The following is an 18592-nucleotide window of genomic DNA, read 5'->3' as shown; positions in this document are numbered from 1 at the left end:
GACTCTTTGCTTCCGGCATCATCAGTGCGCTCCATTAAAAGTCTCACTCTAAGAAAGGCTGATGATGTTTTCATCTTTGATTAGAGTTGATTTTTTTTTTTCCCGTCAGAAAACAGAAAATTAAAGACATTAACGCGTCCGTCTGCAGGAATGACAAAACGTATAAAGAAAGCCACAAATAGTTGATCACCAAGATATAAAAAAACAATTTGTTCCAACACTGATTACAAAAAAAAAAATACATTCAAATAAATAAAACCCAACATTTTCTGACTGCAGCAGCTTTTTCGTCATCAGTAATACAACACGTTTGTTCTTCTGAGGTTTTTTAAAAACATAAGAAAAATCCTGTTTGACTTTTCTGTCCTTCATGTTCACAAAATAAAGTGTTTCACTTGATCACATAAAGCAGGAAAAACAAATGTATGTTTAAAAAAAAGCATTTCAATCAGAGCTGATGGCTGTTTGGAGTCTGAAAACGAAGGATAAAATCTGACAGTTCAATCTGGAAATGTGCTCCGGTTACTTTGGAGCTAAAAACAGTAAAAGTCAAAAACCTTTTCTGCAAATCTTAGTGTTAAGATGAGATCTGGGAAAGCAAAGTAAGAACAAAAAAGGTTTTAAAGCAAAGATAATGTCCTCCTCCTCTCGTGGACGCTGCTGTAAACTTCAGTTTTCTGACGGTTGCTTTGGTTCCTTGGCGGTTTGATCTCCTCCTGTAGGAACCGGCTGACGTTCGCAGGCGACGCTTTTAACTTCCTGCAGGTTGAGGCGCAGTCCTGTGCTTCCAGCCAGACGGGCGGGTAATTCTTTCACACCTCGCCTCAAATGAGGGAGCTCGGTTCTATTAATACAGTCCGAAATCAAAGCATCGAAAGTTTTACTTCCCGATCACAAACGACCTCCTCAGTCGGCGGTTTCAGACGTCAAACGTTAGCGTTCCCGTGGATAAAAACACATGATCAGGTGGTGTTTTGTTTCCCTTTAGGTCTGATCTTCATTTTTCCCTCTGATGACAGAAATATTGCTTGGTGTTTACGAGGATATAAACCATTAAAGTGCCCACATGAAGTCCGTCCCGGGACACGAGAAGCAGCACATGCACCTTCAGAGACGAACGCTGGCATGCAAGTTAAAGCTGACAAGTTGATCATTAAAATCAATCCGATGAAGACCTTTCAGCACAAAGTCCTTCCCCTGACGGGAACTGTTTCCCCCTGCAGCTAAAAACATGCTGAAACAGGAAATAAAAGTTTAAAAAAACAATAATAATAGTCTGGAATCCGTTTGGTGGTTTCTTCCCGATTATGAGCCGAGCAGCGGCGGCGCTTTTAGCTGACCACGTCCTTGTAGATGGAGTTTGACGTGGTGAGGCCGAAGATGAACGCGCCAAGGGTAACCATGGCAACGCTGAAGCCCACCAACCCGTGCCAGCTGGAAGAGAATGAATCGACAAATAAAACCTCTTAAAAGTCACATAACTACAAGTCCAGAGGGCAAAGTTGAAGCGCTGCAGCTAAAGTTTGTTCCACGTTTACGTGAAAGGAAACAAACTAAATTAGTTCTTGTTATTTAACTCACTGTCCTGATTTCTCCTAAAAACCACAGGACAGAGACTCTGCAGGTCAGACGAACTGCTGAGGTGTGAAAATCTGTCTTTAAGTTGTTCATTGTGGTGATTAAAGTCAAACTACTGAGGAGCCTTAGAGAGTTAATTGTTTTTGCTTCACCAGGAGAAAATGTTTAATTTAATTATTTTATGACTATTGTACAAAAACAAAAGAAAGATGTTCATAAAGTAAGCCTCACCTTGCAGTTCGGATGTCTGTCTCTGAGAGTTTGGCTTGCATCAAACACAAACCTGCGAAGGTAAGCAGACGTTAAGCAGACGTTAAGCAGGCGTCAAGCAGGCGCGGCAACAAATGTTCACGCAGCGTCACCTGGGAAGACGAAGATGAAGCAGGCCGCCAGTCCTCCAATCAGCGAGATCACGCGCCCGATGTCGGGGATGAAGAGCGCGAGGACGAGGGTGACGACGAACCACGCCAGCGTCTGCAGGATCCTCCTCCTGCGCTCACGCTGCACGCACACCTCCACCTGCTCGCCTCGGAAACGCAGCCAAAGTCCCTCGACGACGGCTCTGCGGGGGCGGGGTGGGGTGGGTGTGGGGGTTGGGGGGGGTCACATGATTACACGGAGGTTAGAGTGAAAAAAGAAACAGCAGCTTGATGCTTCGTTACCGTCTCTTTAGCTGCTCCATGATTCTGCATTCAGGTTCAAAATGAAATAAAGAAACCCTCCAGATGTCTTAACTTTTCAATCAGGGTTACTTCTCTTCCTGCTGGTGATCCTGACTGACCGTAGCTCACAGATTCTGTGGCTCAGCAGGAACAGGGTTTCTCTGAGGACGCAGAGAGCGCGAGGGGAAGCAGGAATTCTTCAGACCTCAGAGAGAAGGTCACCGGTTACCACGAGCTGAAAAACAGGGACTTCTGGACGACTGCATGCGTGTTATTTAAGAGGTGAAAATGTTTAAAATAAACAGACCCAAACTGAGACACTTAACTGAGTTTGACGTGTTTGATGCTAATCTACAGGAACTCCCTGAAAACATGGGGGCCGCCATGATGGAAACAACTAAAACAACGTTCTCACCCTTCAACTTCAGCAGCATCAAGCTGTCAAAAATCATAAAGTTTTACAGGCAGATGGGATAAAACGAAGTAATTTATTCATGTGTTTCAGTCTAACAGTGCAGTCTAACAGTGGCGGTAGAATAGTGATACGGGCCGAGGCCAAACACACTAGCAGATCAATAAAAATGGGCGGAATAATGAACCAGGAAGGTTATTTTAGCCTCAAACCGTCAGTTAGAACGCCAACACAACAGGACTCGGGCGCATCGTGGTGAGATGTGAACAAAACGCTCATTTTAGGCTTTTTTAAAAACCTCTCCAACAGCCTGACTTTTAAGACAAAAACTCAGCTGAGAGACGATGGGAATTTGTCTGAAACGGGATGCAGCTTCACCAGCTTGAAGTAAAGATCTCGGTCACAAGTAAATTCATTTTCACATTTGTGGTCAAATGTTTCGGCATTTACTGAGCTACGGTGTGTTTTACCTGCCGCAGAAGTGCAAAATGGGGTACGAGGTGACCACGCAGACGATGATGAAGGCTCTGGCGATGGCCACGGCGACGTCATCAGGAGGGTACGACATCAACACATCCTGACTCACGCTGGAGCCGAAGGTCAGGTAGCCGCAGACGCCTGGTCGCACAGACAAATCACAGGAAGAGCGTCGCTGAGAAGCCGAGCTGTCCGACGGCGTCAAAGCGATCTAAGCTGCGAACACAACCCGCGTGTGACCGGCAGCCATGTTTTTGAGTGAAGTACCTGTTCCCGTGTAGACAAAGAGGCAGATTATCATGCTGAGCGTGACCACAAGTCCCCACGGCTTGATCTCCTTCCTCCTCATGCTGTTGAACACCGGCACGCAGCTGACGTGGCACTGCGGGGAGAAGGGAAGCCGCATCACAACTACAGTCACGCCACAACACACAGAGGCATTCTAAGGTGTCAAAAGGTCGCGAGCTACCTGGAAACCGAAGCATATGGTGGGCATGGCGTTGAAAACCGCCGTCCAGGAGGCAGAGCTGGAACGAAACACGAGGGTTTAAGGAGCGAATCGAAGCCAGGGGGGCGAGGATGGAGGCTGAAAAAACGCGCAGGTTTACCTGGTTAGGACATAATCCGGGGACATGTCTTTGTTCGGCCAGATGTACTTCACAATGACCACGACGGTCACGTAAAAGGTTCCCATCACACTCAGAGCACTGCAGCAGAAACAGCAAACCGTCACGTAAAAAAAGACCTGAATCTACATCAGCGTTAAACACTGCTGGCGAAGGACTCCCGTACCTGGCATACTTCTGAAAACCAATCTCTTTGGGGATGGACAGAGGAAGAATGACCAGGACTGCCGTCAGGACGATGGTGAACTTTCGGTCAGTGTACCAGGGGCCGTCGGAGCCATGAGCCACTGCAGCGATCACTGAAACAACAACGGTTTCTAAGAAGCAGTAAAAGGCAGAGGCTCTTAAATAGGAGATGTTTTTTAGTGTTTCTCTCAGCTGGAGTTGAACGGGGCGTCCAAAAATAAGTCCTTCAGTGTTTATAGAGCTAAAGCATTAAGAGAGACACTCAAACAGTGTCTCTCTTCATGGTGTGTAGCTGCTCGAACACGTTGATGTTAGAGGCTGACATTTTTTCGGGATTCCCACCGGATGGGAGTCAACTTCACTGTTTACTGTAACTGACCTCCAGCAGAGCCAGAAACAGGGACTGAGCAGCTGAACCTCCATAGGCCATGTTTTATTTACGTTTTGTGCCCTTTAGTGAAGGCGTTTTGGTGTAGATTAAGGCAATAAACGCTCTCCTATTTTACTCCAGCTGAACTGTTCCTGTTGCTGCATCTTTTGAAATAAAGCCACAGAACACAAAGAAATCTGAGACTAAATGAAGGAAAAAAGATGGGAGTGCCACAGGAGCGGGAGTCATTTTACCAGGAGTGAGACGAGACAGGAGTGAAAATCCACTCCCGCCTCACCCTCTGGTCGTTTCAAACTGACTGAAACTAAGTTTAGAGAAAGTTTTTCACAAAGGATGAAGTCTCAGATTACAACTTTGTTGATAAAGATTTGGAGAGAGAATATATTTACTTTACTGTGGTGATAATTTGCTACATATATAGATATATATATATATATGGCGGTGGCCATCTTGGATTTTGATGTGATAACCAAATTTTCGTTAGCGACCTTCCTTATGCCTGGACGCTGCCACACACCAAGATGGAAGTCGGTACGTTGATTCTTTTTCAAGTTATCCCGCTCACAAGATGAACCAGATGGACAGACGGAGGGTATTTAGTCAGATCAGTTAGCTGTGGCACCCATCTCTGGTTTAAAGTTAATCAGTTCAGAATGATTATTTCCTGAGAGTTTCATTAAAATCTGCTCGGTGGTTCATGAGATATTCTGCTAACAGACAAACCCAGGCAGAGGCATTTACAGCACGGCTCTCCTTTCGTGGCAGTAATTCATGTCTGATTGGTTTAGTTCACGTCACTCAGACTGAGAGGAAACAAGATTTCTTCTCTGTCAGCATCTCAGAGGAAGAATGCGTCACATGACAGACCAGCTGACCGAGAGGAAAAAACGCTGAGTGGAGTCATTCCTGACGCTCTTTGCCCCCTTCGCTGCCAGAACGACGCTTTTTATGTCCCCCCGTTACACTAAAACTCTAAACACCTAAACTCTGAGGAACGTTAGGAACACGAGCTGTTCTCCCCTTGAGCGGGGCACGGCTCAGCGGGAACACTTACAGCGATCCAGCTGGTCCCCGATGACGATGAAGAAGGCGATGCAGGTGCCGAAGGTGTAGACGGCGATGGCTACTTCACACAGGACGCCTGAAACTTTCCCACAGGTGGCTCGAACCACCTCCTGATAGGTGGCTTCGTTACTGACCTGGAGAAACCAAATGGGGGGGATTTGTAAAAAAAAAAAAAAAAAAGTGTTGTGTTTTTCTGACACGGTACAGAAGGTTTTTACAAACTGTGAGCACCTAAAATGTGAGCTTCATTAAACAACCCTTAAAGAAACATTTATACTGTTTTTAGTTTATTTTTTGTGTGTGATACAGCAGCTATAACAACATCCCTACTGTTGATTTTTTTAATTGTAATTTTAACTGTAGCTTTAAGAGGTTCTGCTTAGCCTTTTAAGGTAATATTCTGCATCAGAGAATTCATTTTAATCATCTGTTTCAGTTTGTTCTCACTTTATGTTTCAGCACGTGAGCTTTTTTTTATTCAGGAACTGAAAGTCCTAACAGCAAATATACAAAGTTCTGCATTTGATGAAGACTACAGACAGAGAATGAAGACATGATTGCACAAGAATGCTTCTTCTAAACCTTTTTTTTTTTTTTTTTTTTACAAGTGGAGTAAAAAAGAAAGATTCACGTCAAACAAAACTGGTCAGAGTCAGTCGGTTGCAGCTCTTGTTACCTGAGATGGGAATACAACGTAAAACAGCTACATACCAGGGAGCAGTAGGCAAGGATTACAAGCCCAGTGATGATGAAGATCAGCATAGACTGAAACACAAACAGAAGTAACAGAACGTTATGATTTAATGTTTGTAAGAAGTGTCAGAGAGGGTTTACTGTCAGCTGTGATCAAACAGAACAACATCAAACCTGCAGTTTTTTTTTTATTTAGCTTCTATTAATGTTAATTAAAGCCCAGTTCTTCCTTTAAGGTGTTACATGATGACTGATGTTTGTCTACAAGTGAAGCAAAAACTCTGCCTGGAGTTTTTTTTAGCCAACATTTTAAGAAACGACAGCGCCGACACGTCCTCACCATCTGAAGCATCACCCCCGCAGTCACTCCTCCCGCCATGCTGAAGGCCGCGGGGAAGTTGAGCAGACCCGCTCCCAGCGCCGCGTTCACCACAATGAAGACAGCAGCCAGGGGGGACACGCCCCGGTCCCTGTCCTCCACCTCGGGGGGCCGGACTGAGTCCACGCTGGGGCTCTGCAGGAGCCACGCTCGTTCTCCTGAGTCGCTGCTGCTGCCGATGCCGGCCCAGTCCTCAATGTCAGTGTTGATCGCCATGGCGGGAGGGGGGGGGCCTCCGACGACGACAACAGAGCCAGAAGATTTAATTATCAGCCGGCTGCAGCTGAAGATTGTCAGAAGATTGTGTTGTCAGGAGGCAGCTGGAGTTTCTTATCGAGAGTGATCAGGAAACAGTGAGACATTTATTTGTAGTGATTGATCTGTAATGAAAAGTTACAATTAGTCTTCAAGGCTTTGGCAAATATAAGACGTAAGCTTAAAGAACTTTAATCCCCTTTTTGGCAAAACAGATACTGTTCAGTCATTTGTAAAAGTGTGTATATAATGCTGAATAACTTGTAATCCTTAAACATTTCACTGAGAAATCATCTTAAATCCTCATTAAAATGTAAATTATAAGCTTCTGGTCGTCAGTGGTTTCTTTACATTTCAGGAAAAAAGTACAACACAGTTCAGTTTATACACTCTATAAGCATCTAACTACAAATAAAAACAGATATTTAAATTCATCATGAGCTGTAAATGATTTCCTCAAAGAGAAAAAACTTGATGAATTTTGATTTTTTTTACTGGTTATTACCAAAAAACACCAATAAAATTGTCTAATTGAGGAAATAAGGTTAAGCCTTTCACAAAATCAAAGGTTTATTTCCCATTTTAAACAAACGTCTCAGTCTTTTCGGGTCACTGAGTGACTAAAACTAAAGTAAACACAAATGATTCAATCATCTCAGCTTATAGTACCAACTAAAAACTGATCATTTGTCAATAAAACTGTCTGTAAAACAAAGGTAAATATTAAAAAAATACTCTTTCTCTGCCTTTAAACTGCATCCTACAGAAATACAGGTGAACTGTCTTATTGTTTAATATGATTAAATCAACTGAATGCTAACATTTATCAGCCTAACCTTTTGTTATTACAGTCCAACAGCTAGCTAAAAACGGCGAAACTACCTGAAATTAAACGATATTTTCCCTCCAGAATTCACATTTAAACCCGTCTTTATCCCATTAATCGACTGTAACCTGGTCGCTTCTATACAGAAAGAAAGAAATGAAACAATGACAGTTGTTTACCTTCTGCCAGTATCGGAGGTAACGACTGAGCCCCCGGTCCAGCTTGTAGAAAATAAAGCAGAGTACGTAACGTTTGACGCACGCCCCTCACGTGACCGAGGAAGTGAATTGTGGGTAATGTAGTTCTCCGTGAATGCAGCTAATTCTGACGGATTACAGGTGTTCTGGCTTGTTGAAGGTGTTATTTGTCATTAAATAAAAACACTGTGCCTTTCTGCTAACAGAAAAGTCTCATCATTATTAAAATGTCTGCTTTGCAGCAGGAATTTGACCTACTAATGCTTTTAAACAGTTTGGAATCACTAACAATTACCCATAAAACACTTCATAGCAAGCTGACGATTTGGCAAGATCAAGGGTTGTGCTTTTATTAATTTCTTCATGGTTTAGATTTTTAAAATACCAAACATTTGTCAGTGAATTAACCACATGTAAGCACTGAGTATTTGTAGATACTTAGTTTGCTTTGGCGTTTAAAATAAGCTGAGCAACGAGGGGGAAATTATCTAAACAGTGAACCTGCTTCAATGTATGAAGTGTTTTATATTTGATTTATTCTTTACAAAATGTTAAAGAAGCATTAATAAATCCTTTATTAAAGGGACCCTTATTGTGACGAGGTACTATGTGAACTTAAACATTAAATTTGTTTATTAAACCATCTATTAGAAGAAAATCTGTAAGCACAGAAGCGTTTCGGAGCGTAAACAGTGATAAGAAGTGTAAAGAAACAGCACACGCACACAGAACGTTACTCTAGAATGATTTATTGTTTACTCTGTAAAGTAAACGACCCATGATCTTTAGATCCACAGAGAATGGAGACACAAACTGGGCCTAAACCACATGTCTAGATGTCATCTCAGTGATGAAGAGGTTCACTGAAACGAGATGTCGTGCTCTCCGAGGAGGAGCTTCGATCTGCATCGATGAGGCCATCAGTGTGAACAGGTACAAATGCTGCTGTTGTTTTACGGCTGGCTGAAACATAACATATATATATATATATATATATATATATATATATATATAAAATACTTGTCTTTATTTTACCATATTTAGTTTTACTCTTGACTTCTGTGCTTGTTTTTGTTTCGTTTTTAACGGGACCAACTGCTGCCCTGTGACCTTAGGCTGAAATCACTAAAACCTGCAGGAAAATGGCTGAAAACAAAAGCAAATAGGTGAGCTATTTGTAAAGAGACAAAGCAGCTAAACGCCAGAATGACTGATCAGATTAACAAAGTAAACTAGTAACCTGATAAATACCCATTTATACAGTAATGACAAACAGTGCCACAGTTTATAAAGTGCTCCACCACCATGATTAAAATAAAAACAACTAAATGCTTTTCCTACAGGCAGAGATCCCAACATGCAGCTAAAGCTAACACCCATTAGTCCAAAGCTCGTCTTGATGTTTAAAGCTGAGAGGCCCGAGGGCAGGTCAAGAGATTACTCCGTTTAATAAATAGGACAAAGAGCTTTAATTTGGTACGAGGGGAGTCCGTTCAGTGAAACATTGGAAGAATAACCAGAAAATAAACAACTGTTCCAAGTTGAATTCATAAGTGGAGGGAAAAAAAACAACTAAACACTGAGATGTTCTCTAAAGGCGGGACGGAGGAGTGACGCACGAAGCTCCTCCACGCTGCCAAACCTTCGATCGCGCTCACGTCCGCTCTACTTGGTGACGGCGTGGATGGCCTCCGCAAGGTAGCCCACGTTCCCGGAGGTCACGCCCGCCATGGAAATCCTGCCGTCCTTGGTCATGTACACGGAAAACTCCTTGGTCAGACGCTCGACCTGCAGGAAAAAGAATTAAAAAAAGGGGGGGTTAATTTCACAGACAGCAGACCTGAAACGACGCGTCCCTCAGAAAACGCTTCATAACAACAGAAACGGTTTATTTATTGTTTTCTTTTTAGTGTCATCAGCAAGGAAGCAATAAAAAAAAACAGCTGAGGTTGAATCTTAACTTGAAGCTTGTGTGTAAGCACCTGTTCGGGTTTGAGGCCCGTGAAGCAGAACATCCCGATCTGGTCGATGACGTGCTGCCAGTTGTGGGAGGAGCCCTGGCTCTTCAAGCCCGCCACCAGCTGCTCCCTCATCTTAATGATGCGGTTCGCCATACCATGGACCTCCTCCAGCCTACCGCCACAAACAGACAGAACAGGTCGAGAAACGTCCCTCAGATTGTGTGGGAAAATGACAAGCAGCGCAGCGGCGGCGGCGTTTGGTCGTACCAGAGGGCGCGCAGGTCTGGCGTGCTGAGGATGGTCGAGGCGATCCTGGCGCCGTTCATCGGGGGGTTGGAGTAAATCGGCCGGATGAGGATCTTGAGCTGAGACTCGACCCTCTTGGCCTCCTCTGCGTCACTGCACACCACAGTGAAGCCTCCCACGCGCTCACCTGTCAGCACGCACCCGAATGAGTCATCATGAGTCAACCCGAGAGGCAGAAAATCTGCAAAGACTGAGTTAACTCGATACATTCAGCTACAGGATAAAGAGAAAATAACAGCTATAAAAGGCTGAAACTCTGAGCAGATGAACTCTTTTTCTGATGACCAGTAAAGCGTAATCGGCTCTTTTTTTCTTCGATTAAATCAGATTCACGTTTCCCCACTGGGTGGTGACAAAACCCCCACAATCAAAAGGTTTCATTTGAGGTGCTGCAACCTTCCGTCTGTGCCGATTCTTGACTGACCGTAAAGTCCCATGTTCTTAGCAAAGGACTGAGACAGCAAAATGTTGTGGCCGTTCTCGATGAAGTGGCGCACGGCCCAGGCGTCGCGGTCGATGTCCCCGCTCGCGAAGCCCTGGTACGCCATGTCGAAGAACACCAGCAGGTTCCTCTTCTGCAGAGACGGGAACGCGGTTAATGTTTAAGCCTGCCAACGTGACAACCAGCTAACACTTATCAGTTTTGTCTTTTTTTTTTCTTTTTTTAATCATCGGCTGAGATAGCAGGGTGTTATCAAGCTGATCCTCGCTCACCTTCACAATGTCAGCGATCTCCTTCCACTGCTCAGGACGGGGGTCCACACCTGTGGGGTTGTGGGCACAAGCGTGCAGCAGGATCACACTCTTTTCTGGGATTTTCTGTCAAAAAAAAAAAAAGAAGCTTCAGTTTATTAATACCACAGATATCCACACAAATGTTCATCTAAATGTTCAGCTCTCTACAGGATCCTCCTGCGTCTTACAGAAATGTCCTCCAGAGCTCCTTTAAAGTCGAAGCCACAGGTGGAGGGGTCGTAGTATCTGTAAGCTTTGAGCTGCATGCCGGCGTCTCTGAAGATGGGTGTGTGGTTTCCCCAGGAGGGTTTGGGCAGGTACACCTCATGCGGGCCTGTGTGGAATCGAGCCTGTGGCGAAGAAGGACGCGTTTTACAAGAACGGCCGAACGCTTCGAGCCGCATGTTCTAACGCCGATTCGTTTAGGACTCACCAAATAGTTGGCTCCGATTCGCAAAGATCCGGTTCCTGAGATAGTTTGAACAGTGATGCTCTGTTTGGGAGAACAAATATCACAGAGCTCATGTGGACTTCAACCAGCGATCCTGGCTGTTTACGCCGAATTAGCAAACAATCCCAACTCACCCTGCCGCTCTTCACAACCTCGCTGTCGGCACCAAGAGCCAGCTGAGCGCAGGACTTGTTGAAATCACCCAGACCACCGATGGGAAGGTACTCCTTATCCAGCTGTTTGGATGCAATCAAAGCTTCTGCCTAAAAACAAAAACGATCATAGGGAAGAAAATAAAACTGAATTTGAATCAACATGTTGGTAAAAAGTATAAAAGAAATGCACAAAAACACAGAACTGATACTTGCTGGAAATTCTTATTAAAAGGTTTAATGTGATTAAAGAAAAAAAAAAACTGAACTGATAAGGTTATAAAAACACACCCAACAGATTATCTAGTCTTGGTTACCTTGCGAACACAGCTGAGCACAAAAGGCTTTCCCTGGTCATCCCTGTAGGCTCCCACTCCCAGGTTCATCTTCTTGGGGTTAGTGTCCCTCTTGAAGGCCTCAGTCACTCCCAGGATGGGATCAGGGGGACCCATCTGCACTCCAGTCCACCATGAGCTGCACGGGAGACACACAAAAACCTCCTTACCACTGATCGCGAGACCGTCAGTGGAGGTTGTCCTCACACAATACAACCATCCATTTTCTTTACCCGTTTCTCCTTTCTGGGTGTGAAACACAGGGGACACCCCGGACAGGTCACAGGTGTTCACAGGGAGAACATGTAAACTCCACCCAGAAAGGCACCAGGTCGGGAAGTGAACCTGTGACCTTCTTGCTGGGAGGCGACAGCTCTAACCACTGCTCCGCTGTGCCACCCACGCACAATACAGAGATAAATAAGAAACACAAACTTGGCTTTACGCAGTTGTGATGTTTTTTTATGACCTTCTGAGACACAAATGGTGATAAAACTAACTATCAGAAACACCCCCGTTCATCTCCACAGACAAACTCAATCCAGTTAGAAGTTAAGTCTAAAAACAAAGAGTTGTTGCTGAAGTCATTCCCTTACTTATTACTCCCACATGATTGCTGAGATTAACTGAAACCACTGAGGTTGTGACACATATCATAACTGAGGGGGAAGATTTAAAAGCTGAGGAGCGTTTTGTCGCCATGAAACATGCAGGTCATTTCCTCTCCATGTGCTTTTAGCAGCATTTCTAATTCTGTGTCTCTTTTATTCTTAGTCACGTCACTTAAAAACTGCTTTTTTTAATCTCATCTCCTAGATATGCGTCTAATATTCTCTTATTAGCTACACATTCCAGACTTAAATAGATAGATCATCAAGTTGAAAATCAGTCTAATTAAACTTACTCTAATTTTATTGAATTTCATTTTGAACTTTTAAAACATCCGAGTTTAAAAGGTAACAAATATGTGCCTTTTTTTTTTTTTTTTTACTAAAACTGTAAGAATAATGGATTTGTAAAATAGCCCCACCTTTAATTTATTAAAATACCACAGGGGCAAAAGACGAGGAAGGCTAAGTATTTGCAGCAGGATTAAAGACAGTAACGTCCCATCATTCAGCTTGTCTGTCTGTCTGCAGCTCGGCCTGTGAGTCCATAAACTGAAGTCCAGACTACAGAGATATGGGCGTTACGGAAACATTATAAACCTGTCTGATAGATAACAGTCCTGCTGAATGAGGAAAGGTAAAGAAAGGTTGTTGTGACGGCTCTCCTGCTCTCACCAACGTGTCGTTGTCTCAGATTTCTACTCGTCAGGAAACCAACGACCCAAACTCTGCGGCTAAATTTAGGACAGAACATTTCGCAAAGGGCAAAAGTATCCAACTCTTGGATATTTATATACAAATTCATTTATAATGTCAATGACAATTATTATACATAATCATTCAAGCATATATTTATCACACCAAAAATTATAAGAAAAAATTAGATGATTTAACACGAACAAAACTAACAGAAGTAGGTTTAAAAACTCATAAACCTACAGGCCATAAAATCTCAATTCCAGTTAAATTGTTTTTAGCATGAATAAAATATTTGTGTGAATTTAAAGAGTATATTTTCATAGCATTCCTGCACCAAATATAGTAAGTCTTAAAATGAAATAAAGTAATTTGTACTCAAACAACTAAGATGCAGAATAAAAAGATGGCGGTGTTGTTTTATTGTGCTGTTTATTTACAGTGTTTCTCACCATATTCTACCTACAGAAGGGCATTCTGGATAACTCAAACATTGAACAGCTGAATCTGGGGGGTTTATTTAAACATCTGGCTGGCTGGTGTCAGTGATCGAAGGGCCAAAGGCCTGTTGGCATCATACAGAGCAGGACAGAGTTTCTTTTCCAACTCTTAGGAGGTGACACATTTAAAGAAGGCGACCTGCAGGTGTTAGACTTTAATGTAATATGAGACAGACTGAAACTATTACTTATTAAATGAGCTGACAGATACACCCTGAGGGATGAGAGCGTAGGGCCTCAAAGAAACGAGGAGAAAACAATAAAAAAACAAAACATTTTTAAGTAATACACGCACAGCAGAAGACCCTGAGTTTAACCTCCAAGCAGACATTGAAAGGACACACGGATCTGCTGCGCCGCTCGGAATCAGCCAATCAGCGACCGCGTGCAGAAACCGGCGGCCAATCAGCGCGCGGAAAGGATTAACAGCAGCCAACCAGCTCGCATCATCCGTCCTGCTGGGACAAGTCGCCAGCCTCAAACTGTGTGGGACTATGCTGCTAAAATTATATTAATTATGTTTTCATTTAGGGGTTGTAAATATAAGGAATAATAAATAAATTCAGCATTTATTCTAACATAGCGGTCTCAGGTTGGGATGTGTTGCCCCACGCTGCCTGGGAGCAGCTTCTTCTTCTACCAGCAACACAATTTCTCATCTACTGTGAGTTATCTGATTACAGGAGAGGATGGATTTAGCTACAGACAGGATGAAAGGGATAACCTTTAAGTGACTGAATCATATTACTAAATTATACATTAAAAGAGGCTACCTCGGCGCGGTGTGGTTGATTAGCTAACCTAAGCCAGGGCCTGCTGAAACCATTTGACCCCTGCGTGTGTCTGCTTTCATTAACCAACCAGCTGGTAACACTTCACTAACTACCGAACAGCTAAGCTGCTTCATGAAACACCGGACTGACAGACACGCCGAGGTTTAAAGCGTTAGCCTATCCGCCGCACATGCTAGCTAACAGCTAAAACATACGCGAACATTGCCGTTTTCCGACCTAAATAAACGCGGGTGAGAGCTGAAGGCGCCGCGGTGATTCACCTGTAGCGGGTGGACAAGACTCCCAGCGCCGGAGAAATGCTCCCCAGGCTGGAGATAACCTTGTTTGACTTCAGCAGGGCCATGTTTCAGCTGCTGCGGCTGGGAGGGGAGGCTAGCGGGATGTGGAAGGCTGTGAAGGGCAGGCGCGAGCAAGTTTACGCTTTACGTCCGTTGATTGTGCGCTGACGTCAGCACGCAGAGCGCTAACGTGCGAGGGAGGAAGAAAATAATAACAAACCGATTTTACTCCACAAATGACCAGATTTATTAAATAAAAACTAAACCAGCTACATATTTTTAAATTGTTATTTAAGGTACACATGATTTTGGATTGCTATTACTAAACTAAAAAACTGCTATTATTAAGTTTGTTTTAATTATGTTTCCTTTTAACTAAATTTGTAATTTTGTTCTATTTTTGTAAAATTATATTAATTATACATTACTTAAAGACATCAAAACACACAAAATTATGCTCATTTTACCTGTAATGTTTGTCTACTTTATTAACCTCTTTTCCTGTTTCTAACCTCCTATTTATTTTTTTCCAGAAGCTCTTTATTTTTTTATATTTTTAATGTTTTTTTGACATCCATATTAAATTGGCAACACAGACCTAAACACACAGAAAGAAGCTCACACAATGAAACAGATTTACAAACAGGAAACTATAATCTATTATGTATATGACAAGAAGACAATAAGAAAACAACTGCAAAACATTAAGCGTTCTGTGTAATTGTTGACGAAACTAAAAATAAAGACATATTAACTCTTGAAATACACACATGTGAGCATTAATCTACGCACTGCTTTAAAAGCTTAAAAGTGACAAAAACACTCTGTAACACATTCAGTGAAGGGTCATCTTTCTGTCATGTCTGAAATAAAAGTTTCTATAAAACACACACACACACACATACTAGAAGGCATGAGATTATAATGTATTATTCCACTGTTAATCCCTGAAACGGTGTGGTATGTTTAGGGCACACACACACAAACACACACACACATAAATCCACCCAGCAGCCGTGCAATCCTCAGGACAGAAGCCATCTGACCGATGTAGTGGGGTTTATGTTTTCCAACACGCTGAGTTCACCGGGTCACCCGTGTGACTCCAACTGCTTAAACATTTAATCAAATTGCAAGTAAAATGAGTCAAATATTAATGAAAGATTCACAAGGAAAGGCCGTAACAAATAAAAAAAAAAAAGAAAACTTGTAACCAGCTGAGTGTTTTTGTTAATTGCTGCCTCTTCATCTGGAGCTTCACCCTCCTCCTCCTCCCCGTAGCAGCAGCTGTCCACCTGAGGGCGATAATGTACCACAGATAGAAACAGACTCTGAGACACATGAGCTCAAACACTCAGGTTTTCACTGAATCCAACCAAAACTACAAAACTACATGCAGAATTTCTGTACATTTCAGGCCAGTTTTAGATGGTAAGAATAAACAAAACAAGTGAAATCAGGAATAATAATTTAGAATTACATGTAGATTGTTGTTAAATAGGTTGTCTTTAAGCAACATTATCGTGCACCACCGAAAGGCTAAAGGACTGTGTTTGTCTGTTAGCAAAATATCTCATCAACCACAGGGCAAACGTTAATGAAACTTGCAGAAAGTGCTCACAGGATGTATGTCTACAACCGTTCAAGATGGCCACCACAGCCAACTGACCTTTGGAAACACTAAAACTGCTTTTTTTTCCTCAGACATTGTGCTGAAATATGTTGTGGTTGTAGCTGAGAGTCCTCCAAGTATTGTATATGTTTTCTGATAAGCTGTTTTGCTTTTTGTTCATACGCTTGATAAACATCCTGCCGTAGCTTCCTCAGGTTTGGGCCTGACTGCTGCTGAAAGGCAAACTGCTGACGCGGCGATACGATTCAGGCTAACACATCATATCTAATTTATTTTAATTTATTCTATATTTAAGTGACACGTGGCAGAGAGTGAGCCAAAGCCGGGTTCAGTTCTGTGTCCTGTTTGCTCATTTTTATTCAGATAGTTGGATTTCTCCTCGTTGTTTCTGACACTTTCTGCTTCCGATGGATTTGTGAGCAAAACTGATGTAAAATAAATTAAACACAGAGCATAATATTTAAAAGTGCGTGGACGAAATCTCTAAATAGAATTAAAAGCTTTGAACTCCTTGAAGGATTGCACGTCGCCTTACAGTCCAGGCTTTTATTCTGAAATCGTCTCGTGATGAGAAATGACAGAATTAAAGCCCGAACTTATCAGGAACCTGTCAGCTGCAACATGAAATTTCAGCTCAGTATCTGTGAAACTGATCAAGTTACAGCCGTTCTCGTGCGTTAGCCACGGCAGCCATCTTGAATAGGAACCGACTCCAACAGGCAACGAGTAGCAGCCAGAGTTTTCTGCTGCTCCTGAATTAAGAGCCACCGTTGGGTCTTGTAAGGTCAGTTGGCTGTGGCGGCCATCTTGAATCAGGTTGGCTCCGAAGGTTAATCAGCTGTAGGCGATCACCTGCCGCGATCTCGGGCTGTTTGTGTTTTGTTTTGTAGATTTGCGGTTTGTTCTTCTTTATATTTTTTTCCCCTTGCTGTGTTATTTTGAGATTCCTTGCGTTTCCCCGAATCATCGGCCATTTTTTAAATTCAGGTAACACCTCACTCCCATTTCTCCCCGCCTACACACACTCCCTGCTCTCACTCCCTCTTCAGGCCGCCATCCTGTAAGTTTACTGTTTGTTCCCCCGCTCGTTCCGTGTATTCCCCTTGGGATTTGTGTTTTGTTTGTTTTGAATTCTGATTATTAAATCTAAAATTAGTCCTGGTGTAAGCATGCATCCCTGGGTCCTGTTTATTTTTAAACACTGTCCAGTTGACTTTTATTGTACGATGCAGCTAAAGTTCCCCACCGCCGCGTGAGGAAGAAACGAAAGCGTGTCCGTGATCGGAGCAGCGTGCAGCTGTGCGGACTGTAATCTCCTCGCTGTGAAGGAATCAGAGCGGATAAAACTCTCTTTTTCCCTCGTTGTCAGCAGTTAACAGCTTGCTCCACAGCCCGCTGCTTCTCTGGGTCCCTCCGTATCTCCGTGGGCATATTTACTGTATGAGTACATATGTGTGTGTGTGCTCAAATGTGTGTGAAATGGAACATTTGCTTTGAGGCAGCTGTGTGCGGCCGCAGCCATGGCGTGCGTAAAGGGGTGTGCTTTAAAGATAGTGGGTTTAATTAAATATGAAAGTGCTGATGATTAATTGATGGGAGGTAGAGCGGTCCACAACGCTGAACGATGGGGACCAGAGCAGCATGTTGGGATGGAGATTTGCTGCAGCTAATGATAACAAAAGACCCCACATATAATCTGTATTAAAGACCTTTTGATCACTTCTGTTTTGTAGCTTTATTTCGTCCCGTGTCTTCCATTAGTTCCGTATTTTTGTTGTTCTTCACTCGGCTGCTCCTAGTTTGCGCCTAAAATGGCCTTCAAAGAGCCTCACGTGTCCTCAGAGAGCCTCGTTTATAAAAGATGGAGCAAGGCGAGCTCTTTCTACGTTATCAGGAGATCAGAAAGCGAAGGTGGAGTGCTCTGGGAAGGGAACGCTCTTACTCCCGTCGCCTGGAGATGAAATCTCTACCCAGGCGCGTGTTTGATGGTGTTTTACCTGCAACAGCAGCTGTGTTGGTTTTTTTCATTTTTTAAGCTGCTTTTAATTGAAACGAATAATCAGGTCAGTGGTTGTCATGTCATGTTTATTCATTCTCTCTGCAATATCTTTAATTGAACAGTACAAGCCTCATCAATAAGTTAAACTGAAATAAATAAACTAAAGCGACGCTACATCATCTTTAATCTAGAGGGAGAGGAACATATGTGGCTAAAAGTACAAACGCATATTTAAAACAAGATTTCAAATGAATACAAATGCAACGTTTTCTTTGTTATCTTGCTGGAGGTTTAAAAAAAAAGAGAAAAATTCAGAGTTATATAGCTAAAACAGCAGGGCCAGCGGTATACTTTGTGCTTTCAGGAGCACTTTTGTCTTCACTCTAAGTGGTGTAGA

At 43.0% G+C, this 18592-nt stretch overlaps 2 protein-coding genes across 2 annotated transcripts; both read right to left on the bottom strand.

Moving 5' to 3' along the window:
* Window positions 1-34: 34 nt before the first annotated feature.
* slc38a7 (solute carrier family 38 member 7) lies at window positions 35-8553 on the bottom strand. Its single transcript, XM_017441851.3, has 12 exons — window positions 7730-8553; window positions 6431-6849; window positions 6109-6162; window positions 5387-5531; window positions 3922-4054; window positions 3738-3836; window positions 3599-3656; window positions 3397-3511; window positions 3123-3270; window positions 1941-2140; window positions 1810-1861; window positions 35-1434 (listed from the first exon to the last, which is right to left on the bottom strand). The coding sequence occupies exons 2-12, from the start codon at window positions 6683-6685 to the stop codon at window positions 1332-1334; spliced, it is 1362 nt and encodes a 453-aa protein (XP_017297340.1). The 5' UTR covers window positions 6686-6849; window positions 7730-8553; the 3' UTR covers window positions 35-1331.
* A 230-nt stretch (window positions 8554-8783) lies between these two features.
* On the bottom strand, window positions 8784-14705 carry LOC108251521 (aspartate aminotransferase, mitochondrial). Its single transcript, XM_017441867.3, has 10 exons — window positions 14546-14705; window positions 11670-11826; window positions 11335-11463; window positions 11183-11242; window positions 10938-11099; window positions 10729-10833; window positions 10439-10589; window positions 9976-10141; window positions 9730-9880; window positions 8784-9535 (listed from the first exon to the last, which is right to left on the bottom strand). The coding sequence occupies exons 1-10, from the start codon at window positions 14626-14628 to the stop codon at window positions 9413-9415; spliced, it is 1287 nt and encodes a 428-aa protein (XP_017297356.1). The 5' UTR covers window positions 14629-14705; the 3' UTR covers window positions 8784-9412.
* Window positions 14706-18592: the final 3887 nt, after the last annotated feature.

This window comes from Kryptolebias marmoratus, linkage group LG15 (assembly GCF_001649575.2).
Source record: "Kryptolebias marmoratus isolate JLee-2015 linkage group LG15, ASM164957v2, whole genome shotgun sequence".
Lineage (NCBI taxonomy): Eukaryota > Metazoa > Chordata > Actinopteri > Cyprinodontiformes > Rivulidae > Kryptolebias > Kryptolebias marmoratus.
Note: the sequence above shows the minus strand (reverse complement) of the source record. Positions and strands in the feature narration are given on the sequence as shown.